Here is a 27,562-nt window from a genome sequence, read left to right as displayed (position 1 = left end):
AATTACGGCGCAACATTGATAGGATCCAGAACTGGGCTGAGAAGTGGCAGATGGAGTTCAACCCAGATAAGTGTGAAGTGGTTCATTTAGGTAGGTCAAATTTGAACAGAAAATAATATTAATAATCAGACCCCTGGCAGTGTGGAGGATCAGCGAGATCTTGGCGTCCATGTCCATCAGACACTCAAAGCTGCTGTGCAGGTTGATATTGTTGTTAAGAAGGCACATGGTTGGTTGGCCTTTATCAACTGTGGGATTGAGTTCAAGAGCCGTGAGGTAATGTTACAGCTATATAAGACCTTAGTTAGACTCCACTTGGAGTACTGTGTTCAGTTCTGGTCACCTCATTACAGGAAGGATGTGGATACTATAGAAAGGGTGCAGAGGAAATGTACAAGGATGTTGCTTGGATTGGATAGCATGCCTCATAAGAATAGTATGAGTGAATTTGGCCTTTTCTCCTTGGAGCAACGGAGGATGAGAGGTGACTTGACAGAGGTGTATAAGATAATGAGAGGCATTGATCATGTGGATAGCCAGAGGCTTTTTCCCAGGGCTGAAATGGCTAACACAAGGGGGCATAGTTTTAAGGTGCTTGGAAGTTGGAACAAGGGGGATGTCAGAGGTAAGTTTTTTACACAGAGAGTGGTGGGTGCATAGAATGCACTTCCAGCAAAGGTGGTAGAGGCGGATACAATAGGGTGTTTTAAGAAAATCTTAGATGGGTAAATGGAGCTGAGAAAAATAGAGGGCTATGTGGTAGGGAAATTCTAGGCAGTTTCTGGAGTAGGTTACATGGTCGATGCAACATTGTGGTCCAAAGGGCCTGTAATCTGCTGTAGATTTCTATGTTTCTATCTATATAATGAGATACCTTGGGGGATGGGGCCCAAGTCTAAACATGAAATTCATTTACATTACATGCAGAGCATATATGTATACCCTGAAAATAAATATGTATATTGAACAGTCAGAAAGGTAAGCAGTCATTACTTTGGCTGCCCAGGTGGACAGTCAGTGGCTGTTTGCCATTGTCATCATTCCCAACTCTTGAATTTATATGCTGCCAGTAAGCATTCTTTGAATTACACTTGTTCATCGCATATGTAATGACGCAGCCATTCAGTGTGTTAGATTTTCATCAGCGGCAATCTTGGCAAACTCATCAATTAATCTCTCTGCTGCTTCATGATCTGATGCTTTATCACCACAAATCTTTAAAAAATTTAATGTTGTGCCTTTTTTAAGTATCTGCAACCAGCCTGTGGAATATTCACAATAGTCTTCAATTTTCAGTTCAGAGTGATAGATCTTTGCTTCTTTCATGATCAGTATATCATGAAAGCACTCCAGCACTGACAAATCCACTTTTTCTATACAGTTTTTTGCTTTAACCATTGTTTTCCTATTTTTCATTGACTTCTGTTCATTACATATGTGAGGTCACTTCTCAGAACTGTCTGTGGTGCACAGAACCTACCTAGTGCCTTGTTGAATTTTCCATTTCTCACATCATGTCAGCACACACACAAAAAAATTTCAGATATCAGAGGTTTTCGGATTTTGGAATTTCAGATAAGGGCTGCTCCACCCATATAAATTTTTAAGCACTATATTAATATTCAATGATATTTTATTCAATATCTAAATATTAACTTAATGTTGTAATATTAAAATATTACAGAGGTAATTAATTTGAGAGCGTAAATAAGAAAGAATATACAGACAGTGGTATGAAATTGAGAACAAAAGAACCATAAAACATATTAGGCCAGAAATGCAATAATGTGTACAGTTCTGACTATCATTGCACCAAAAGAAAAATACAGGGAACACCCTCAGCAATCGCACAAGGCTTTTTCAGATTTAATTGTGCTCTTTGGATTTCAATAGTTCAGTGGTTTCATTGAATAGCAGAGAAATGTATACAATATATATCCTGTAATTCTTGTTCTTCACAGATATCCACAAAAACAAGATCCCCCCGAAGAATGAATGACAGTAAAAACATTAAAACCCCAAAGCCCCCCCTCCCTCTCCCACACACAAGCAGCAGCAAAGCAATGACCCTCCCTCCACCCACCAAGCAAGCAATAGCAAAGCCCCCAAGAAAGACTGAGATCTGCAGTACAACAAAAACTACTCATTCATCTGACAATTCAACATACCACAGGTTTTCTCCCTCCTTAGTAAAGGGGCAGAAAGGTGTCACATTGAGAGGGAAGACCCGAGAAAAACAGATTGCTGATTTGGGATGATAAAAGTCTGTCACTTCGCTTTTTTCCAAATTCTCCGACTCAAGAATCAAGAACAAACTCTTCCCCCTCCAACGAAAGTGAGAGAGAGGGAGTGCGATTTGCCGAGTACAGAACCCCGACAGCTATTCTGCTGTTCCTGATGTTCCATTTTCTCCTGTGATGCTTCAGTCAGCGGCACTGGCATAAAATCAGCTCATCCACAGCGCTACGTAGTCTCAGAACTCCAAAGGCGCACTCTTCTAGGCTACATCCTTGGAATTTTGAAAAGTGGCTGTTCGGGAGCCCGTGGGAGTGGGTCCCACCACCACAAAGAATCAAAGTCTGAGTGTAACTCCAGGTCAGGGGCTTCAACAGTACCCCATCCACCCTGAAAAGGAAAAAGAGAGATATCAAAGATAGAAATTAAGCTGTTTTCACAAATGATCTCTAAGGAGCTTGCTGTTAAGTGCCATCATAGATTTGCTAGCTTGCAAGTGTTTTGGTGCACTTTCCTCCAATACACCTATAGAGTGAAATTCATCTCCTTCTTGTGTCTGCTTCATAGTGGTATACTAGTCATGATCTCAAAAAAATGAATCTACAACACAGCTAATCTCAGTGAAGTCTTCTGTCAAAGTTCTGTCATTGCTATGACATTGTTTCTTCATCACAATGCTGCACTTTGTCTCCAAAAAATCCTTATTGGTGTGAAGCTATGCTTCAGCACTTTTAGGAACTGAACCAAGGTTATTTGAAACTTTGTAATAGACCTGCAGAACACAGAGAATGTATTATGCTCAGAGGCAAAACTCAAAGCCACTGTGACTCATCACAAGTATAGTCAATGCCTGAAAGACAAAGGTTCTCGCACAACCTGTCCCTCCTGTATAACACTGCCATCCAACAATAAAGATTCATGACAAGACCCATGAAGGGTTAACCCACATTCAACACAGACTTTCATCAGTTGAGGAAAAGGTTTTTAGACGATCAAGGCCTTGGGCTTCGCACAGAGATAATGGTCTACCAGTTAGCAGTGTTTCTTGTCCTTCCATAGGCTTCTGAGACTTAAATTAACCAATGGATGCTACCTCAGTGCTCTGGAGCGATACCACCAATGAAAATCTAAAAGTACCCCTGGAAGGATGAGCAGACCAAGGCCAGTGTTCTCTACTAGTCCAGCACTGAGAACTAATTATGCACACTTGGTTACATTGGGTAAACCATGTTATTTTGTATTCACTTTAGCCAGACACCTGATATTACACTATTTCAAGCTATGTCGTGGGTGGAGATTAACAAAAGAAAAGAATGGACAAGAATGTACTTAAAGCATCCTTGGAACATACGAATAGGAACTCTCTTTCCTGTGACTGCTTGAAATGGAAAAGGAGCATTTGAAGCCAGGGAGAAGGCATACACAGAAATCTCATGAAGGCGACAAGAATGTGCCAACTCATAAACTATCCATTCACCTTCCTCAGTCCATCCTATCTATGGAAGAGTCTGTGGTTTCCACATGGCCTCATCAGTTTTTCAGCAGCTACAAACTGGAGTTGAACTACATGTAAGAAGGTGTTGCCAGGATTGGAAGAATTTTACTTGCCTAGAAAGATTAGATAGCCTGTGGTTATTTTCTCTCGACAGAAGCTGAAAGGCATTTTAAATAAAATGTGTAATATTGAGGGTCCCGAATAAAATTGATGGAAATTATCTATTTTATTTACCATAAAGGTGAATAACTAAATGATGTAGATTTAGGTTACACAGTAGAGGGAAAAGAAGAGAGGAAGGATTTTTATTTGCCTGGATAAAGACCAGCCGGTGGTCTGGAATTCATGGTTCGAAAAGATAGAGGTAGAAACACTCCTTCCACAATTACTTGAAAAGCAATTACTTTCAAAGCTATGGATCAAGGACTAGAAGCAGGATGGGTCTTGAAAGATGTGTTTTTTAATTGCTATTTGTGTTCTTGTCTTTTTGATCAGTGTATTAATTATATGGTTAACATTCCAGTTTGATATAACTGTTCTGCCAGTGTTTATTTCACCTGTTTTTCTGTAACGATCATCTAATTAAATGATTACAGTTGTAAAGTGGATATATACTTTATACTGACGCATAGTAAAATGTGAATATTTAATTGGTTGAAAGTGCTTGATTATCTCAGACTTTTTACACATTGGTACTAAACTAGCTGTATTCAATTGTAAGTTTTGCACTGAATTTCTAAAGGCAAACTTTGAGGTGAGAAGAATTTGCATTGGAACATAAGTTTTAAAAAAAATCAATTTGTTTATACAAGTTGATCCCCTGTGACATTGTGCACACATTGTACAGGCAAGGTCTGTTCTGATTTACAATATGTCATCTGCATATTACTTCCAACTGTGATGACATAATACCTTCTGGTAAGGAAATCAGAGCTGTGTTGCAAATAAAGAATGAATGGTAAGTTAATTATAGAATTTTTGTTTTTTATAATTGTTGGAAGAAATCTGAGGAAATTTGGAAAATATATGTGACAATTAAGTGTGAAGAATCCAGATAAATAAATGCTGACTTCTCGCCTCTGTCGATGTGTGTAGTAAAAAGACAAATCTTCATTTGGTGATGTGATTAAATAAGGGGAAAGCATAAAATAAACTTTTGGATGAAGCAGAATAATGAGGAGGAGCCTTGGGAAAAGGCATGAAGACAAAAAGTAGACAGAAACAAAATGCTCCTTCAGGAGAACGGAGGTACAGGATGGAGACATGACTTGGGCACAATGGAATGCACTTGAAGATAGATCATTCTAGTTTAAGTGAAGATTGGCTGATTGCTACTTGAATGCTGGCTGCAGAAGCATTCAGCTTTCATATATTTCTAAGGTATAATCTTGTTCCAGCAGTGTACCAGTTACTCCTAAAAACAAGCTCACCTAACACAAAATATAATTACATTGTTAATATTGTTACTTTTCAGACTGATTTGATTTTTAAAATTGTGAAACAATCACCTGCCTAGTTTATTTTCACCTTTTGATAGGCATTGTTTCTCTGAGTCCAGCTTGGCTTATTTTTAAAAAAAAATGCTTTGCATTATATATATAAATCTATTGGGTTAAAGGAAGGGATTTTATCAGCACTGCCTTGTCTGACGAGTTTAGATGAACGGGGCAATGCATCTATGTTCTTGATACCTGAATATATTGTGTCTTCTTCAAATTGCATCAGGGCCATCAAGTTTGCTCAGTGCCCTATTATCATCTGTCAGTTTGCTTCATATCCTTAATGAGTAGTGGCAGTTACAGAAAAGAATTGTCGACTGCGATGAGATTACTGCAGGTTTATGAAGAAATAGCTTGCACTGATACGAAATTCGATGTCTGGTATAGATCATAAATCAGTAATTCACTCAGAAATGGGGAACATTTCAAGAGCCCAAGAGACTCTGCATTTATATTAAATTGACATTTTATGTTGGGTATTATTAATGTTTAAATTCTTGGCTCTTAAAATTTCCCCTTTTCTCAGAGGACGGATTGCTTCCTAAGTTAGTGCATGTGTTGGCATCCAGCCTTCAGCTACTAAATGGTTGGGTGACTATAATTTTATTTATATTGCACATTTGGGGCTAAAATTTTGATTATGTTTGGCTGAAGAGCTTATCATGTGTTCAAAAATATAACCCAAGAGCTTGAGAAACTAACACTGAGAGCTCAGTGGAAATTCTTGCATTCCTCAGTCCTGATATATCATACCTAAGTGATCACATATTTAGCAAACCACCAGTTGGTAATTTTTTCATACTAATCCAATCGTTAATGATCCTAAGCAATGGAAAGCACTAAATAATCACAGTTCAAAGGAAGCAGAATACAGTTAATTCAGTATTGACTGTTTTTCAAGCTGTAAGAGAACTGATTGTATTCGTTTTGTGCCTGATAAACAGATACATTGACAAAGGTAGAGTTCTCATTTAACTAGTTACTTTCTAACACTCCCCACCATTTGTACATTTGTCTTTTTAATCTTCGACTATTTAAGTGCACACTCTTGACTTCAGGCCAGAATAACAGTTTGGTATGGATATGGACTGGATGGGCCAATGGGCCTGTTTTTGTGTTGTAGGACTTTGTGACTGAGAATCTATCCATAACCCTAGACTATAGCAGGTCTGGATGAGGAATTACCACCTGGAATCTCATCCCCACTTATTCTGCCTTTTGATGTGTACCTTAAAACATTCCCCGCAATCATCTTTGGTTCAGTATCCTTGAATTCTTTGTGATGTGCTTTAATCTGCTTTATCTTGAAGTCACCATGCAAGTAAAAGGTATTAGATATTTTCCCATTGTTTTTCTATGCTGGCTTATATCTGTAGAAAAAGGTCCTTGGCCCACTACCATGTCTACAGATGCAATTTTGGATGAGAATAGGGTGTGTTACACAGTCAGGATGTTTTAATTGATTCTATAATACAAGCAGGTATTATTTTACATGTAAGTACTTTACTCTGCACTGCCTTCTCTTTTACAAACTGCAACAAAATCTCCCCACTTACAAGGTGTTTCTAATCTAATTAGTATCTAATTGGAAGCAAATCCAAATAGTCTTTGTACAGCTTTAACTGTGGAGAGTTAGGCCAAAAGATCTCTGTATTTTGATCAATAGTAGTGTTTTGAATAATTGCAGACCTACTGAAACATCTTGTAATGAGCATTATGTTACATTAGCACACAGCAAACATGCCGACGGATTCTGTGCAGCCTGATAATATGCAAGACAAGTCCTGGCAGCAAGAGACAGACAGTGGTGAAAGAGAGAAAGATGTAGTCTGCTTGTCACAGGATATGAAAGTGGAAGTGACACCCACTGTTTCTGTGCAAGAACCATCTCCATCAGAGAGTCCTAGACTGGGGCCTGACATGGATCTTTCCAGTGAGCTTTCAAATGTGAGTATGAAAAGATTAAAATATACTGCTTGCATGATATAGCATCTAATGACACAGAGGGACAGACTTCTATTTTTTTTTAAATACATGTGTTTATGATGCTCTATTTAAGCATTTCTCTTCAGTGCAGAACTGCAGATTGCAGCATTTTTTATGACTTTCTTTCCCTCTTTGGACAATTTGTGCTCAGTTGAGCTCCATATGATATACCAATTAACCTTTGATCATTTTCATTGATGGATGATGTTGACTGAGGAAAACAACTAAGTACTTTCCTATTATTCAAAAATAACTATTATTCCTTAGAGCAACACAAGCAAATTGTTGGAGGAACTTAGCAGGTTAGGCGATATCTATGGGAAGGAATAAAGAGTTGATGTTTCAGGCTGAGACCCTTCATCAGGATTCTCGATGAAGGGTCTTAGCCCAAGATGTAAAATCTTTATTCCTTTCCATAGATGCTGCCTGACCTGCTGAGTTCCTCCAGCATTTTGTGTATGTTACTCTGATTTCAAGCATCTGCGTAATCTCTTGTATTCACTATTATAACTTGTACTTGGCTTAATTAACAACCCCATTAAACTTCTGATGCTGCAGTTTTTATTCCTTACTTTTGGCAGCCCAACTGATATTGAGATATTGGTATAATTTGACTTGTGTAGCAAAGGCACTGTTGTGCATACAAGTTGACACTTGGAAATGGTACAAAAGAGAGCTGGGTCCAGCAATGTACCTACATTGTCTAAGTCTTGCGTCTGAAGTTTTACTTGAAAGTAGCGTATAGATGAGAAAGAAATGAGGAAGGATAATGAAGGTTATTGCGCCGTGCCAATAAAGCAGCCACCTATAATCTTTAGGCTGTTCATTCTTGTATCAAGTATTTAATGGACTACCCTATTATTAGATATTTCCAAGTTCTCTATGATGTTGAGATATGCAATTGCTCTTCCACTTCTTCTTTCCTGGGCCTGCACCACTTTAAGCTTAAGCAAATTGAAGCAGTGCATCATGACATTGTATGTATTAATATCCTAATACAGTACACATGCATATTTTGCAGTGACCACAAAAGGAATATGGAGAGCATACCAGATGAATAAATTTCAATGGGGATAGAATGCCATAATCTGATTATATTTCCAAAATAAAAGTAATGTAAATGATGGTAATATAATAATGTGTTCAATGATAATCTTTACTCTTCTACTCAAACATGCTTGCAATGAAGGCTAATGTACCAGTTGCTTTTAGTGATTTGTGTACATGGACACCTAAGTCTTAGAACATCAACAAATATCATAATTTTTTAAATATCCAGGATTTCTGTTTCAACTGAACATCATTTTTTCCCATATTGTACTCCATCTGCTACTGTTTCAGCTTGCCTTTATCACTCTGAACCCTCTTGTTTTATTGTGATCACACTTAATTTTGGGCTGATGTCAGGCAGTCTTTCAGGAGGGTGAACCCTTGCAAGGTGGCAGGCCCCAGTGGAGTACCATTTAAAGTTCTGAAAACTTGTGCCAACCAGCTGGCGAGAATATTCAAGGACATTTTCAACCTCTCACTGCTAAGGCTGGAAGCTCCTGCTTCAAAAGGACAACAATTATACCAGTGCCCAAGAAGGGTAGTGTGAGCTGCCTTAATGATTATCGTCCACTTGCACTCGCATCTACGGTGATGAAATGCTTTGAGAGGTTGGTCATAGCTAGAATGAACTCCTGCCTCAGCAAGGACCTGGACCTAGTGCAATTTGCCTATTGCTACAATAGGTCTATGGCACACGCAATCTCAGTGGCTCTTCACACAGCCTTAGATCACCTGGACAATACAAACACTTGTGTCAGGATGCTGTTCGTTGACTGTAGCTCAGCGTTTAACAACATCATTCCCACAGTCTTGATCGATAAGCAACAGAACCTGGGCCTCTGTACCTCACTCTGCAATTGGAATCTTGACTTCCTAACCGGAAGACCACAATCTGTGCGGATTGGTAACAATATCTCCTCCTCACTTGACAATCAACACTGGCTCACCTCAGGGATGTGTGCATAGCCCACTGCTCTACTGTCTTTATACCCATGACTGTGGCTAGGTATAACTCAAATGCCATCTATAAATTTGCTAACGATACAACCATTGTTGGCAGCATCTCCGATGGAGATGAGCGGGCGTATAGGAGTGAGATATACCAGCTAGTTAAGTGGTGTCACAGCAACAACCTTGAACTCAATGTCAGTAAGATGAAAGAGCTGATTGTGGACTTTAGGAAGGGTAAGACGAGGGAACACGAACCAATCCTCACAGAGAGATTAGAAGTAAAGAGAATAAGCAATTTCAAGTTCCTGGGTGTCAAGATTTCTGAGGATCTAACCTGGTCCCAGCATATCAATGCAGCTATAAAGAAGGCAAAGACAGCGGCTATATTTCATTAGGAATTTGAGGAGATTTAGCTTGTCACCTAAAACATTCAAACTTCTACACATGTACCGTGGAGAGCATTCTGAAGGGCTGCATCACTGTCTGGCGTGGGGTGGGGGGGGGGTTCCATCTTGGGTACTAGCCTCCATAGTATCCAAGACATCTTCAAGGAACAGTGCCTCAGAAAGACAGCGTCTGTTATTAAGGACCTCCATCTCTCATGTCCTCTTCTCATTTTTACCTTCAGGAAGGAGGTACAGAAGCCTGAAGACACACACTCAGAGACTCGGGAACAACTTTTTCCCCTTTTAGGAACATCTGATTCCTGAAAGGACATTGAACCCATGAACACTACCTCACTTTTTAAAAAATATTATTTCTGTTTTCGTACTATTTTTAATTTAACTGTTTCATATACATATATACTTACTGTCATTGATTTATTTTTTGTTTTCTCTATATTACGAAAACCAATTTCCCCAGGGATCAATAAAGTATGACTATGATTATCATGTACTACTGCTGCTAAGTTAACAAATTTTGTGATATATGCCAGTGATAATAAACCTGATTCTGATTCCATCAGCAAGCTAAGAAATGGTGCATTTTGTCTTTACACCAAACTGTTGATACAGATTTTGAATAGTTGGGGCTACCTGCAATAAACAATACAGTAACCACTGGTCACAGCTTGCCAAATCTAGCAGGACTTGCTTATTTCTGTTCTTCTTTCTTGCTCTTAATTTTATCAGAAGTTTTTTGAAGCTTCATCCATTGGTTCCCTCTCTTCAGTTCCAACAGATTGATTCAAAAGTGATTTAGAATCGTGCAGACATGGAGTTCAGCCCACGGGGTCCACACTGTCATTAAGCACCCACCCACAGTAATCGTACACTAATCTCATTTTATTCTCCCAAAATTCCTATAAATTCCCAGCAGATTTTACTTAACACTGGGGGTAAATTACATTAGCTGGTTAACCTACCAGTTCTACATCTTTGGTAAGTGGGTGAAACTAGAGCACCCAAGGAAGGCCCATGTAATCACAGGACGGGAATTAGAATTCCATAAAGGCCCTATTGGAGGTCAGGATCGTAGGTGATTTACTGCTCTCTCACAGCTTCTGTTCCACTTTACTCTTTCTTTTCATAAATCCATGTTGATTCTGCACCATTATATTACGAGTTTCTAATGGTCCAGGTCTTTGTTTTCCTGGAAATGGCAGCATAGATAGGATAGTAAATAAGTCATATGGCATGCTTGCCTTCAAAAGTCAGGGCATAGAATATTAGAGTAGATACATTATATTGCAATTTTACAAACGCTGGTTAAGCTACTCTAGAGAAAGGATGCTGTTGTGCTGGAGAGAGTGCAAAGGAGAGGCATCAGGATGATCTGGAAAATGTTGAGCCACTATGGAAGTTTCTAACATTAACAAATGTAGAAAGAAAGTAGAAACAAAATCTTGCAAGGGCATGAGTATTCAAACTTCCAAGCAAATTTATTATCATTATATACAACCTTGAGATTTGTTGTCTTGCGGGCAATTATAGGAAAGCAAAGAAAATACAATAGAATTTATGAAAAACTATAAATTAGAAAGATAGACAGCCAAGTGCAAAAGAAGACATGATAGAAACAATAAAAAAGTAAATAAATAATACTGAATTGTAGAGTCCTTGAAACTGAGACTAAGTTTGTTGAGTTTGAGGTGAGTGAAGTTATCCATGCTGGTTCAGGAGTGTGATAGCTGTAGGGTGATAACTCTTCCTGAACCTGGTGGTGTGGGACCTAAGACTCCTATACCTCTTACCCGATGGTATTGGAGATGTAGACAGCACCATTACCAGTGGCTGCCACATTCTCATTTCAGACTACTTCTGCAAATATATAGGAGGAAAATGGAAAGAATTTGAGGGAAATCAGGGGAGATTAGTGAGAAGATGGAGACATTATTAATATTTATGAGCCCATTGGTACTTGGCAAAATGAAAACCTCCCTGTTATTAATAGAACATCTAATTTTCAGGTCTCTGACCAGTTGACAAGAGCTTTCTAATACCTTGTTGGGAATCACTGTGGATTGTTGCTGAACTATTGTAACATATGTTGAATTGAGTCAGGTTCCTGAGCACCAAGTCATGTAGAAACTGTGCTGAATATAAAGTAGCAACCTTTGAATATTATTGAGCTACATTTGCCATTGATTTGTATCTTTTAAGGTCTAATTGTTTGTACTTTCATACATCTAATTAGCTCTTTAGAGGATGTCATTTAATGGGTTAATGAGAGTTAAGTACAAGAGTTTAGTCTCAAGCTCTGTTTAAAATGGAATTGGCAATACCTATGTTAAATCTGACTGCTTATTTAAATTATGATGATTAATTGCAGTTTAATTAGCACACAAAACCATTTCTGTTTAAAAAGACTGTAGGTTCTGAATAGGAATAGAAAATATATTTCAGCAGTTTTGGATGAGAAAGTTTACGAACACGTAAACTTTTAATTAATATTTGAATTAATATCAAACATTTTCTCCTAATTTCAGCTACTCTTTATTTATGGAATTATCCAGCTTTTTTAAAACAAAAAAGGTTACATATTTCCCTGAAGCTTTATTGCATCTCCTATTTCTTTTATATATTTGTATGTGACTTACAAATCTATTTGCACTAAAAATGGATTGAAATGTTAAAATAGTTGCAAGGATTTATAATGAGCTCTTTGGATAAGTTTAAAATAAAAATATCAGCCTGGTTCATTTGGTGATACCTTTACTTCTAGGTCAGAAGCTTAAACCCCATATCAAGTTAAGTTTATAATCTAAACTAACGTGCAGGTCCCGCACTATCTGAGGCGTCGTGCCTTGGATGAGATTTCAAATTGTTAGTCTGTCTTCTGGTTCACATGAAGGTCAACTGATTTTGGTAATATTCATTTGAAGGCAAGGAATTCTTTTGGTTTTCAAGCAAATTAATTTCTATTTTCCAGTATGACTTAAAATGAATTGTCTTCACACTAGCTTTCCTGAGTGCTCTGAGTTATCAAATATGAAATGTAGCTTTGTTGAAATTTGAGGTATCACATCAGGAAGAAATGTTTTTTTTCCCCCAACATGAGGGATAGTGGTAAGCCTGTTACATTCTTCCTTCAAACATATGTTGGGATTGGAGGAGGAGGTGATGTAGTGTGTGGGTTGAAACTGAGATTGGTATTTGTTTGACATAGAAGGTGGGAATCACTGAACCTAGATGATAAAATGGAGTTAATTAGGTGGAACAGGTTTGATGCTGGATGGTCTTGTTACCTTATTTCACAGAATGGCTACTCTACTGAAGATGGCCATTTGGCTTGTCCAGTCGTCATGTTCTTTATAAATGCTTTAACTTTACTCTTTTAAGGGTTTACTCTTTTAATGCTATGTTGAATCTGTTTCCACTACCATTATTGCCAATACATTTGAGAACCTGACAACTAGCAGCTTTAAAAGTATTCCTTAAGCCACTTTTAGTTCCTTTGCCAAATACCTTCCGTCTTTGTTCTTGATCTTTCTGCTAATGACGACACATTTACTCTCCAATTGTATCTTTAATGATTTTAAATATCTCTATCAGGTCTATTTACGATCACCTTTGTTTGGAGGAGAAAAGCTTTACCTTCTCGAGATGAAACAAGTAACTAAAGTCTCTCCTCTCCTGCATTATTTTAGTAAATATTTCCTGTACCTTCAAAGCCTTTATATCTCCCCATGGCGCCAGAAGTGGACACAATACTGCTGTGGCTGAACCATTGCTTTACCATTGCCTACTTTTCTTCTTGTGCTCTTATTTTCCACTTGTAAAACCTATAATCTTTATTAATTTTTCAACTTGCTTTGCCACTTTCAATAAACAAAGCACATGCTTTTGTACCTATTCCATGTAAAGCAATGTCCCCAAAATAGGAATGAAATGATTGCCCATAGTCCCTTTGACGGCAGGAATGATGGTTTCCCTGAATTCTGATGCCTAAGGAGCTAGACAAGACTATTATAGGAAAGTATTGGAACAAAGATTCTAGAAGACTATGGTATGAAAGATATAAAATGTTTAGAATAGTAGTTCCCGATCTTTGACAGTGAAAATATAGATAAAAGAAAGTAGATAAAAGTAGGAGTTGCAAAATGTAGATCAGGAAGATGTGGGTAGTGTTCATGAATTCACTGACTATTCAGAAATCTGATGGCGGAGAGGAAGAAACTGTTCCTAAAACATTGAGTGTGTGTCTTCAGGCTCCTGTACCATTATCTTAGTAGTGAAAGGGGAAGGGATGAGTATCCTTAATGATGGATGCTGTCTTTTTGATGCATTGCGTTTTGAAAATATCCTGGGTTTTTGGGAGGGTTGTATCCATAAGACATAGGAGCAGAATGAGGCCAATTCAGCCATTGAGCCTGCTCCACCATTCCATCATGGCTGATCCCGAATCCCACTCAACCATTATGGAGCTGGTTGAGTCTACACCCCTCTGAGCTGATGAGGCAATGTTCCTCAAGCTTGCTTGGATCTCATTGTAATTGATCTCATTAGTTAGCTTGTCTTCTGAGATGGAGAAAGGGAGATCCAGAAAATGAAGGGAAAAGTGGGAGATTGATCATACGAAGGTAAGATGTGAGGCACATCTTGGTGCTCTACACGTTGCAACTCCTGCATTCTTTTGTTTATATTCTCACTCTGTAACTGCTCCCTTTCACTCACTGACTTATTAACATTTAGTCATCTCTTGCCGTATTAGATATTTTGCCTCCCCTGACCCGCCCTTTGTCTAAGCATGCTTCCTTTTATCAGTTTTGACAAAGGATCCTCAACAGGAAATGATAGCTCTGTTACTACAGTTGTGGGCTGACCCGGTGAGTATCTCCAACACTTCCTGATGTTGTGATAATATTTTCTAACTAGCCCTAAATTCCATGGTTTCATTAGAAGCACTAGAAGCCATCCGGGGTTGTAAAAAGAACTGATTCCACCAGTAAAAAAAGGCAACGGAAAAAGGTAAACAGAAAACGGAAAATTCCTGTTTGCGTTTAAATTCACTACTGCGAAGCCTCTTCCGGTGATGCCTACACTGAAGAAGTTTAGATCCTCTCTTCGATGGGAGTTCAGTGAAACCATCTCTCACTGCTCCCCATCTGTAATTTCTTCGGCTCTTCTACTTTTCGACCACATTTCGACTCAGACTCGCTATCACAGCCATTTTAAACCCATGATCCTCTCGTATCCCCTTTTGCCTATCACCTGTCCAGCTCTTGGCTCTATCCCTCCCCCTCCTGTCTTCTCCTATCATTTTGGATCTCCCCCTCCCCCTCCAACTTTCAAATCCCTTACTCACTCTTCCTTCAGTTAGTCCTGACGAAGGGTCTCGGCCTGAAACGTCGACTGCACCTCTTCCTACAGATGCTGCCTGGCCTGCTGCGTTCACCAGCAACTTTGATGTGTGTTGCTTGAATTTCCAGCATCTGCAGAATTCCTGTTTGCGTTCAAATTCACTACTGCAAAGCCTCTTCCGGTGATGCCTACACCGAAGGAGTTTAGATCCTCTCTTCAACGGGAGTTCAGTGAAACCATCTCTCACTGCTCCCCATCTGTAATTTCTTCGGCTCTTCTACTTTTCGACCACACTTTGACTCAGACTCGCTATCACAGCCATTTTAAACACACCATCACCGACTTTATCCACTCAGGGGATCTCCCATCCACTGCTACCAACCTTATAGTTCCCACACCCCGTACTTCCCGTTTCTACCTCCTACCCAAGATCCACAAACCTGCCTGTCCTGGCCGACCTATTGTCTCAGCTTGCTTCTGCCCCACTGAACTCGTTTCTGCATACCTCGACACAGTCTTATCACCCCTTGTTCAATCCCCTCCTATGTTCGTGACACTTCTCACGCTCTTAAACTTTTCGATGATTTTAAGTTCCCTGGCCCCCACCGCTTTATTTTCACCATGGATGCCCAGTCCTTATATACTTCCATCCCCCATCAGGAAGGTCTCAAAGCTCTACGCTTGTTTTGGATTCCAGACCTAATCAGTTCCCCTCTACCACCACTCTGCTCCGTCTAGCGGAATTAGTCCTTACTCTTAATAATTTCTCCTTCGGCTCCTCCCACTTCCTCCAAACTAAAGGTGTACCTATGGGCACCCGTATGGGTCCTAGCTATGCCTGCCTTTTTGTTAGGTTTGTGGAACAATCTATGTTCCGTGCCTATTCTGGTATCTGTCCCCCACTTTTCCTTCGCTACATCGACGACTGCATTGGTGCTGCTTCCTGCACGCATGCAGAACTCGTTGACTTTATTAACTTTGCCTCCAACTTTCACCCTGCCCTCAAGTTTACCTGGTCCATTTCCGACACCTCCCTCCCCTTTCTAGATCTTTCTGTCTCTGTCTCTGGAGACAGCTTATCCACTGATGTCTACTATAAGCCTACTGACTCTCACAGCTATCTGGACTATTCCTCTTCTCACCCTGTCTCTTGCAAAAACGCCATCCCCTTCTCGCAATTCCTCCGTCTCCGCCGCATCTGCTCTCAGGATGAGGCTTTTCATTCTAGGACGAGGGAGATGTCTTCCTTTTTTAAAGAAAGGGGCTTCCCTTCCTCCGCTATCAACTCTGCTCTTAAACGCATCTCCCCTATTTCACGTACATCTGCTCTCACTCCATCCTCCCGCCACCCCACTAGGAATAGGGTTCCCCTGGTCCTCACCTACCACCCCACCAGCCTCCGGGTCCAACATATTATTCTCCGTAACTTCCGCCACCTCCAATGGGATCCCACCACTAAGCACATCTTTCTCTCCCCCCCCCCCCCCCCGCATTCCGCAGGGATGGCTCCCTACGCAACTCCCTTGTCCATTCGTCCCCCCCATCCCTCCCCACTGATCTCCCTCTTGGCACTTATCCGTGTAAGCGGAACAAGTGCTACACATGCCCTTACACTTCCTCCCTTACCACCATTCAGGACCCCAAACAGTCCTTCCGGGTGAGGCAACACTTCACCTGTGAGTCGACTGGGGTGATATACTGCGTCTGGTGCTCCCGATGTGGCCTTTTATATATTGGCGAGACCCGACGCAGACTGGGAGACCGCTTTGCTGAACATCTACGCTCTGTCCGCCAGAGAAAGCAGGATCTCCCAGTGGCCACACATTTTAATTCCACATCCCATTTCCATTCTGACATGTCTATCCACGGCCTCCTCTACTGTAAAGATGAAGCCACACTCAGGTTGGAGGAACAACACCTTATATTCCGTCTGGATAGCCTCCAACCTGATGGTATGAACATCGACTTCTCTAACTTCCACTAAGGCCCCACCTCCCCCTCGTACCCCATCTGTTACTTATTTTTATGCACACATTCTTTCTCTCATTCTCCTTTGTCTCCCTCTGTCCCTCTGAATATACCTCTTGCCCATCCTCTGGGTCCTACCCCCCTGTCTTTCTTCCTGGACCTCCTGTCCCATGACCCTCTCGTATCCCCTTTTGCCTATCACCTGTCCAGCTCTTGGCTCTATCCCTCCCCCTCCTGTCTTCTCCTATCATTTTGGATCTCCCCCTCCCCCTCCAACTTTCAAATCCCTTACTCACTCTTCCTTCAGTCAGTCCTGATGAAGGGTCTCGGCCTGAAACGTCGACTGCACCTCTTCCTACAGATGCTGCCCGGCCTGCTGCGTTCACCAGCAACTTTGATGTGGGTTGCAACGGAAATTTTGTAGTTTGGAGTGTTATGATGGAAGTAAAGATGAAAATTAGCTTGGTTTTTCACATACATCAAAACATTGAAACATACAGGATAGTGATGTGCGTCATTTTGCATCAATGTCTAACACAATCCAAGGATTGTGCTGGAGGCAGTCCACAAGTGTCCAGCGCCAACATGGCATGTCCACAACTTGGTGGAAATTGAACCCTGATCCATGATCACTGGCCCTGTAAAGCAATTGCTTTAACCACTACACTACCATGTGCTAAGAAAGGAATAGTTTAATACTATAGTTCCTTGCTCTTCTGCCAGAGGTAACAGTTGCTCTTCATGCACTTTGCCTATATCCTTCAATTACTTTGGATATTTTCATCTTGTCCCCTCACAACCTCATCTGTCCCAAGGATAGCAACCCCAACCTCTCCATTCTCATAATGTCATCCCAAGAAGCACGTTAGTAACAAACAGTCTGCAGGAGGAACACTACAGGTCAAGCAACATCTGTGGAAGGAATGGAAGTAAATGTTTCAGGTTGAAACCTTGCCATCGTTACTAACGTGACTAAAACAGGCTTGTTAGTAAACCTTTCCTACACCACTCTTAAACCTTTATACTTTTTATAAAGAGTGGTGTCCGGAATTTTCCTGGATGCTACAGATCCAAAATTACATGTAAAATACACAATTTGAACAGTAGTTTGCTAGTTTAAAAAAATTCTTGTAATTTCTATCTTTTCCTTTACCATTTGAACTTATCACTGCAGTTAGTAATAAATTAATGCTTGCTGATGTGTTTTATTCCAGCAAACTTAGTGAAGTGGTATGATGAGCAGAGTTGCATGAAAAGTTACTTGTGATCTTAGCAAATGCTATAAGCTGCTTCTCTCTTTTGATTCTTGCAATCTGAGTGTTTCTTTGGAAAGATCTCTGTAACACTGTAAGTGATGAGATCACCCTGAATTTACTGTAGGGTGGGGGGAATTGGGGCTATTTACATGACAAGGGTGAAATAATATATCTGACTTTGTCTGTCGTGGCAACGTTCCTATATGTAGAATTACCAAAAGAATTAAAATGATACCTTAGGGCAGTGCATTTCTTGAATAGATCCATTATTATTCCTTAGCATTTACTTTAACTGAAGATTTGGTTTGTGACATGATTGAAAATTCTGTCAAAATAAATAACAAATACATTTTAAGGTGTCAGGAATATAATATATGGATTAATTGTTCCCATACAAAATGGCCCTCTTCTAACAATACCATGCAATTTTCCCTCCTTGACATTAATTTGTAGAACACACAGCTCAACTCTGGCTCTGAGCATGAACAATAAACAATTCAAATGTAAGAATGCATTATTTGTGTGCATGTCTACTTTGCCCATTTCTCCTTGTATGAAGACTAAAGTTATTTCAATTGGATGATTTGTGCCTTTGTGGGACAATATGGATCTGTTCAGCCACAGCTTTGCTGTATATAAGAAGGTTGCGTGAAGAGTCGAGGAGATCAATGCCTCCAAAGTTTAAAAATAGAAGGAGTTAAGACAAAACAAATTGGGAACCAAAAATTAAAAAGCTGTAGATGTTGAAAATCTGAAATTAAAAAAAGAGAAAAGACTGACTCACTTAGTAGGTCAGGCAGCTTCTGTGGAAAGAGTGATTTTCAGATCAAAGACTTCAGTAGAACTGGGAGTGTGAGTAAGTAAGTTAACATTAGGTTACATAGAGGGTGTGGATGGAACGGATAGATTAAAGGGATTGGGTGAGATCTGGGTTGCTAAGGTAATTCCAATGCTTGTAGAACTGTCTGGATAATAGAATAGTGAGAAAGCGAACAATCAGACATGCAAATCATGGCAAGTTGGAGCTGCTGCAGAAGTTAGAGAATGTTGGAAATGCCCAACTCATCAAGCAGTCTCTAGGGAGAATAATGTAATGATAATATTATAATTGGATAATCTTACAGCAGAACTGGCCAGTTCTGATCCAAATGAAAAACGTAAATTTGAAAGGAAAAATGGAATTCTGCCTACTTTTCACATAATTGGAGAAAATATGTAATATTAGCTTTTGAAATGTTCACAATTTTGTAAAAGTGCAAAAATGTTAAAGATCAATTTGTTTTTCATTTGATATAAAGTTATCCTATGGATCTTATGAATTTGATCCATTTTTTTCAATATGACGCTGGTGTTATCTTTCTGTAATAGGGAGCGAATCCTTTTACTTCCAAACACTTCTCAATATTGGAAGGGCATTATTCATGCAATTCATGAAAGGGAAGTGTCTGTCATCTCTTGGCTGTTTGGTGAAACCGCCCAAAGGATGTAGGTCTATATAAACAATGTTGGCATTCGGGGCAATAGCACAAGGTCACTGTTGACAACAGGGTTCAGAGTTCAGGATAACACAAACTGAATGATTGCTTGTAAGCTGTGTAGAATTGGTACTTTAAGATTTTGAAAATCCAATTTTACTGAATAAATTAGGTGTATATGGGCCAGTTAAATTTCAGTTGTTCCAAAGAGTTGGTGTTGCAGTATGTGTAATAATTAATTTTACAATTTGATTAAAAAGACTGTACAAATATTGAAATCTATTATGTTCTCCATCCATGCTTTTTGTCCTTTCTCCAGAAAGTTTCTATCCATAAAAGGTGGTGAGTTCTTCAAATTTATTTGCACTATGGATTTATTGCCTATCCTTAACTACCTATTGGAGTAATTTTTCCTATTTTTTTGACAATTCAATTAGACAGAAGATGTATTTCAACATTCTGTTGTACTGAAGTCCCCTTCTATTACAGAAATTTTAAGTATTCTGCTTTGTTTTGCAAGTGAGCCATGTATAAAATATCTCACCTAAGCAAATGTGTTCTCTTTAGTTTTTCCTCAACTTCCTACTGGACTAGGTTCTGCATCTGATTAATTGTCGTAGTTAATTATAGGTTGAATACACTTTTAGAATGCATTGCAACTAGAATCATATTTCTTGCAATTCTGTGGTGCTGATCTGTCTTAACAGTTAAAATTTCAGGACTGACCAAAATCATCATTGCTTAAAGCATAAGAGTAATGTTGGAGTACAGTGCAGATACATATGTACCTTTGATGTCATAGGTAAAACTATCCTGAGTTGTCATTAGAACATGGCCCCCAGAATTATTCGTTGTCCACGCAGACTTGGTAGGGGAAAGATTTGAGGATGACTTTGCGTACTTGGGAAGAGAATAAATTGGCCAAGACTGCATTTCTGATCTGAATATTCTGAGTGAACTTGTTTGTATGATACCACTCAGACAGAATTACATGTGATATCTCAAGCAGATGTAGAATTACACCCCAATAATATTTCCAGAACTACAGAGGGGGAAGTTATAAACAAATTTTGGCAATTCCTGGGCCAGTAATGGTGGAATGAACTTTTTGTTCCCTTATTGTCATATTATGACATTTATTCCATTTCAGTGAATTCTTAAATCTAACCTCAACAAGAGGTTGGAATGTATGCATGCTTATATGTGTAATTGGAAAACTGGCTCCTTGCATGTAGGAAAAGCGCAAAGAATACATTGATTTACTGAGATTATGAAATTGCCTCAGACTCATTGTTAATTCGAATAAAATGTTATATTTCGTGAGATTTAGGCTACCTGAATTTCAGGAACACCATGACTATTTTCCTGGCAGCTTTGTTTTATTTGTCACCCTGCTTCATAAGTCAAATCCACTCTTCCTAATTCCTTCAGATGTCTGTTTTGGAACCTGTTTGTCCTTCCAAGTGAAATAATTTCACTTGGGGCAATTGTTTGGAGACTTAGCAGACTTCTGTCTTTTCAAAAGTTCAAAGTATGTATACATCTTCTTGCGGGCGTTCGAAGTAAATACAAAAAACTGCAGAATCAATGAAACACCACGCCCAACAGGACGAACAAACAAGCATTGTGCCGTAGACAACAGACCATGTAAATACAAAAAGAAGAAAAAAAAGCAATGAATATCGAGGAACATGAATCCTTAGTTTGCAGAAACAGCTCAGAGATAGGGTGAGTGAAGTTATCTCCTCTGGTTCAAAAGTCTGATGATTGAGGTTTAGTAACTGTTCCTGAACCTGGTGGTGTGGATCCTGAGGCTCTTGTGCCACCTCCCTGATGGCAGCAGTCTGAAGAGAACATGGGCCTAGATGGTAGGGACCCTTGATGGATGCTACATGCTGTGACAGTGCTCCATGTAGATGCGCACCATATAGATGTGCAAATACTTGATACCCTACACTGGACCGATTATCAAGTATTGTTGAATCAGGCATGCAGTGCAAACTGTATTGATGGGGCTTCTTCCAGAACATTTATGCACCATATCTGTGCAACTAAGTTCTGTGTTATAAAACTCATAAAACATTTGTACTATTTTTGAGTTTGTGAGAAAACAAATTCATTATAACATGAACTAGCCCATATTATTGTGAATGCAGTATCATTTGCCAAGGGATGTATTTAACATAAGTTCAGTACTCTTAACTATCTTGAGATAGGCAATGAAGGTGACCTTCATAATTATGTTGATTTCCTTCTGCAGCAATCTATGGCAGCAGTACTCGCAAAAGGGGAGGAGCTGGCGAATCGTTTAGAAAAGGAGAATGAAGAAGCAATTGCTAATGCCATTGCTGAGGAGGAACAATTAACAAGAGAGATACAGGCAGAGGAAAATAATGACATTAATCTGGAGACTGACACTGAAAGCGAGTTTTCAGTGAGTATAATCTAGAAGATTGTTGTAGTTATATGATTATCGGTTGTAATTGCCAATCCACAACCCCTCCCCCAACTGCCACCAGCACCAGCAGCCTCCTTCAGTACACCAATACAATCAGGTTTTACTCCTTTTATCCTGAAATTGGTATGGTGAGTTCCACATATTGATAACTACTATAATTTAATACTAGAGTAAATTGCTTCATAATCCACATAGCAAATACTTGAGGGTATGTGCTTCGACATTTAGGCAATTTTGATTACTGATCTAGAGCAAGAAGATTTGTAAAGACTAATTTTGTTGATGCTATCGCTGGCCTTGTTAAGGTTGGCATTCACAACAGTCATTATATAAAAAAAACTAACGTGTAGTATCCCTGGTGTTGAATAGTTTAGCTTCATGAAAGGTTGTGCATTTGCTCACTGGAAAGAATTTGACAATTTCGCCAGTGTGTGTGGTTTTTTAAAAAATTTGACTACAGCTAAGTCTCTTTGCTGGATTCTAATTCTATGACTCCAAACACTTCAGGAGATCTGAAGGATATAATTATAAAAGTAGCATATAAATGAAAGTTCTACTCCTCCAGAATTCCTGAGGTTTTAAAAATTCTTATGTTGCATCCTTCTAGGTAGTCTGCTAAGTTAATTCTTTTTGCTGTAGGGAATTATTTATATTCCTATTATTACTATCTTTAAGACAATAGACAATAGGTGCAGGAGTAGGCCATTCAGCCCTTTAAGCCAGCATCGCCATTCACTGTGATCATGGCTGATCATCCACAATCACTACCCTTTTCCTGCCTTCTCCCTATATCCCTTGACTCCGCTATCTTTAAGAGCTCTATCTAACTATTTCTTGAAAGAATCCAGAGAATTGGCCTCCACTGCCTTCTGAGGCAAAAAAAATTCCACAGAATAACCCTCTGTGTGAAAAAGTTTTTCCTCAACTCCGTTCTAAGTGGTCTACCCCTTATTCTTAAACTGTGGCCTCTGGTTCTGGACTCCCCCAACATCGAGAACATGTTTCCTGCCTCTAGCATGTCCAATCCCTTAATAATCTTATATGTTTCAATCAGATCCCCTCTCATTCTTCTAAATTCCAGTGTATACAACCCCAGTCGCTCCAATCTTTCAACATATGACAGTCCTGCCATCCCGGGAATCAACCTCGTGAACCTACACTGCACTCCCTCAATAGCTAGAATGTCCTTCCTCAAATTTGGAACCCAAAACTGGACACAATACTTCAGGTGTGGTCTCACCAAGGCCCTGTACAACTGCAGAAGGACCTCTTTGCTCCTATACTCAACTCCCCTTGTTATGAAGGCCAACATACCACTAGCCTTCTTCACTGCCTGCTGAACCTGCATGCTTACTTTCAGTGACTGATGAACAAAGACACCTAGATCTCATTGTACTTCCCCTTTTCCTAACTTTACACCATTCAGATAGTAATCTGCCTTCCTGTTCTTGCCACCAAAGTGGATAACCTCACACTTATCCACATTAAACTGCATCTGCCATGCATCTGCACACTCACCCAACCTGTCCAAGTCACCCTGCATTCTCATAACATTCTCCTCACATTTCACACTGTCACCCAGCTTTGTGTCATCTGCAAATTTGCTAATGTTACTTTTAATCCCTTCATCTAAATCATTAATATATATTGAAAATAGCTGCGGTCCCAGCACCGAGCCTTGCAGTACCCCACTAGTCACTGCCTGCCGTTCTGAAAAGGACCAATTAATCCCTACTCTTTGTTTCCTGTCTGCCAACCAATATTCTATCCATGTCAGTATCCTACCCCCAATACCATTTGCTCTAATTTTGCCCACTAACTTCCTATGTGGGACCTTATCAAAGGCTTTCTGAAAGTCCAGGTACACTACATCCACTGGCTTTCCCATGTCCATTTTCATAGTTACATTCTCAAAAGTTCCAGAAGATTAGTCAAGCATGATTTCCCCTTTGTAAATTCATGCTGACTCCGGCCTATCCTGCTACTGCTATCCGAATATGCCGCTATTTCATCTTCTATAATTGATTCCAGCATCTTCCCCACCACTGATGTCAGACTAACTGGTCTATAATTGCCTGTTTTCTCTGTCCCTCCTTTCTTAAAAAGTGGGATAACATTAGCTACCCTCCAATCTGCAGGAACTGATCTTGAATCTATAGAACATTGGAAAATGATTACCAATACGTCCGCGATTTCTAGAGCCACCTCCTTAAGTACCCTGGGATGCAGACCATCAGGTCCTGGGGACTTATCAGCCTTCAGTCCCATCAGTTTACCCAACACCATTTTGTGCCTGATGCGAATTTCCTTCAGTTCCTCTGTTACCCTAGGTCTTCTGGCCACTATTCCATCTAGGAGATTGTTTGTGTCTTCCCTAGTGAAGACAGATCCAAAGTACCTGTTCAGCTCGTCTGCCATTTCCTTGTTCCCCATAATAATTTCACCTGTTTCTGTCTTCAAGGGCCTAACTTTGGTCTTAACTAATTTTTTCCTCTTCACATACCTAAAGAAGCTTTTACTATCCTCCTTTATATTCTTGGCTAGCTTACCTTCGTACCTCATCTTTTCCCCCCATATTGCCATACCTTTTCCATATCAATAGATTATTTTTCCAGTTTCCATAATCCTTCAGAAAAATAGCACCCTACCATTTACAGTATATGTCCCTATCCCTATTTGACATTTCAAGTACCTCATATTGCAATTACTGGGGTTAAATTCCATGGCCAACACACAGCCCAGCTTTCCGTTTGATCCTCAGTATCCACAGTACTTCCATTTTCTTGTTATCCACAAGCTTACTAATCATATTTCCTCAATTTACATCCAAACCATTAATATCAATCACAAGCAGCAAAGATCCCAGCACTGATCCCTGTAGTACACCACTGGACACAGACTTCCAATCAGAGAAGCATCCTTCCACTACTACCCTCTGCTTATTATCACTGTGAAAACACTGGATCCAATTTGTCAATTTGCCTCAGATCCCATATGCCTTAACTTTCTTGACGTATTCTATCACATGGGAACTTGTCAAATAGCTTACTAAAGTCTATATGGACATTGCCTGCCATCATGTGTTCCATCCTCAAAAAAAACTAAGTGAGATTAGTGAGACCAGATTTTCCTTGTATGAAGCAATGTTGACTATCACTAATCCGCCTCTGCCTTTCTAAATATATATAAATCCTATCACTTAAAATTTTTCTGCTTGTTATTTGCCTACCACTTATGGAAGACTCACTGGCCTATAGTTACATGGCTTGCCCTTCTAGCTGTTTGTAAATAAAGGAACAGCAATAGTTATCCTCTTTTCTGGTACCTCATTTGTGGTTTACAATTATACAAACATCTCCATTAGCTCCCACTGTCTCCTCTGCTTCCTACAGCGACCTGATAAATCACATCTGGTATTAGAAACTTATCAATCTCTGCACGTTACATGACATCTAACACCTACATCATCTTAATGCTGGCGTGCTCCAGATGATCAAGGTGCCCCTTCCTGAACTCACTATCTTCCGCGTCTTCTTGTTGAATACAAATGGGGTGCATTCAGCTCGGAACTTGTCTACATCTGTCTGCACTCGAAGAATGTTGAAGTCTTGAAGCTTACAGAATTATGTTGACTATTCCCAATGACTGTATTGTCCCAACGACTATTCCACCAACTGCCCAGTTTAATTTTCTGAAATAAGGTCAAGTAATACCCTGTCTCTAAGAGCACAATCTGTACATTCTCCCAAAAGCCTCTTGGACACACTTAACAAATTCTGCCCCATCCAAATCCCTTGCTCTAGGACAAACCCAGTCAAAGCTGGGAAAGTTAAAATAACCCACTACTGTAACCTTATTGCTCCTGCACCTTTCTGTGATTTGCTTACCTATGTATATTTGTGTAAGTAACATTTACTTAAGAAGCATCGTTCCATGCCCATTTGATAGATGTGTGATATATTTTAATTTAGATTCATAAAATATTTTAAAGATTTATTGTATGTTTTGAAGAGGAATGTACTACAGCCCAGTTATTTTGAGGGTTGTATGTTCACGCTGAAATATTAAATGTTATGTTGGTGCGTCCTCATTGCACTCACAGATATTTCAGCTTATTTTGTTACAAACTAATTTTTGTGTTTCAAAGTTGCCAAAGTATGCATCAAATCATTGTTTTTGTAGGCCAGCATGAGCAGTGGCACCTTATCTCTCTGTGGTCTGTCCTCACAATCCCAAAATCTGGACTGGAATGATGTATTGGCAGAATATGATGGTATGTGCTTCATAACTTTGTCAAATGTGTTTGTACTTAGACTGAATGCGAATTTCACAAGGACTTCCCACAAATATAGCCATCTTGTCCTCCGCAAGGTGGTGTTGAGGCTCTGTAAAATGCTGGTTAGCCCACACTTGGGAGAATTGGGTTTAGTTCTGGCCGCCTAATTATGGAACCCTTAGAGAGGGTTCTGAAGAGATTTACCACAATGTTCTGGATTAGAGAACATGTCTTGTGGGGAAAGGTTTAGTGAGCTAGGGTTTTCTTTTTGGAACAAAGGAGGATCAGAGGTGACGTGTTAGAGGTACCTAAGATGATAAGAGTCATAGGTAGAATGGGCAGCCAGCACCTTTTTCCAAGGGCAGCAATGGCTAAAACTCAAGGGCATAATTTAAAGGTGATTGGAGGAAGGTATAGGAAGGATGTCAGAGGTAGGTTTTTAGAGTGTAAAATGTGCCGGGGTGGTGTTAGAGGCATTAGGGCGATTTAAGGGACTCGTAGATAGGCACATGAAGGAAGGAAGAATGGAGAGCTATGTAGGAGGGAAGAGTTACATTGACCTTGGAGAATATTAAAAGGGCAACACAATATCGTGGGCCAAAAGACCTGTATCATGCTGTATTGTTCTATGTTCTAGAATTGTAGTATGGGGTATAAACTTTTTAATCCAAACATTTTTGGCAATCAGTATTCCATATTCCTCTTGTTGGTTTGTAATATGGTTACAAAAAAAAATAGTATTTGCTCAGTTTTCATTGAATTTACTACAGCTGGGCCTGATAAATGCTCAAAATAGCCAGATGGGCTTGTGTTCCTGTGAGCAGGTTCAGCTGGTGAGCACGGAGTGATGTGAATTGCATCTTTCTTTTAAGAACTTTATTTTAATTCTGTTAAGTAAAAAAAAAAATTGCTGATTTTTAAAAATTTGAACTGAGCATAGATTTTGTACCTATTTGGGTCTTGATATGGTTCTGACCCTCTCTCAAAATTGAATAAAAGTACATTTCAGGAAATGCAAAATTTTAGTTGCTCTGTAATTTCTTCTGCTTTCGATGAGATACCATCATCACACAACTCTTCCATTCCCCTCCGTCAGTAATCAGAAGGAACTATTCTCTTTTTGATTCTCTGGTTTACTCTGCTGTCTCCAACAGCATTCATTTCCCTTT

General features: G+C 39.6%; 1 protein-coding gene across 6 annotated transcripts in view; it reads left to right on the top strand.

Annotated features, from left to right (window-relative positions):
* scaper (S-phase cyclin A-associated protein in the ER) overlaps positions 1 to 27,562 on the top strand; it is a 351,667-nt gene that overhangs the window by 68,856 nt on the left and 255,249 nt on the right. For 4 of the 6 annotated variants that reach the window (XM_072282777.1, XM_072282776.1, XM_072282774.1 and 1 more), the window contains exons 9-11: positions 6,958 to 7,176; positions 21,920 to 22,093; positions 26,300 to 26,390. In XM_072282777.1, the coding sequence (XP_072138878.1) occupies positions 6,958 to 7,176; positions 21,920 to 22,093; positions 26,300 to 26,390 (484 nt within the window). The remainder of the gene's footprint in view (positions 1 to 6,957; positions 7,177 to 21,919; positions 22,094 to 26,299; positions 26,391 to 27,562) is intronic. The other 2 variants (XM_072282778.1, XM_072282779.1) reach the window with 2 other exon arrangements.

The sequence above is a fragment of the Mobula birostris genome, chromosome 18 (assembly GCF_030028105.1).
Source record: "Mobula birostris isolate sMobBir1 chromosome 18, sMobBir1.hap1, whole genome shotgun sequence".
NCBI classification, from domain to species: domain Eukaryota; kingdom Metazoa; phylum Chordata; class Chondrichthyes; order Myliobatiformes; family Myliobatidae; genus Mobula; species Mobula birostris.
Note: the sequence above shows the minus strand (reverse complement) of the source record. Positions and strands in the feature narration are given on the sequence as shown.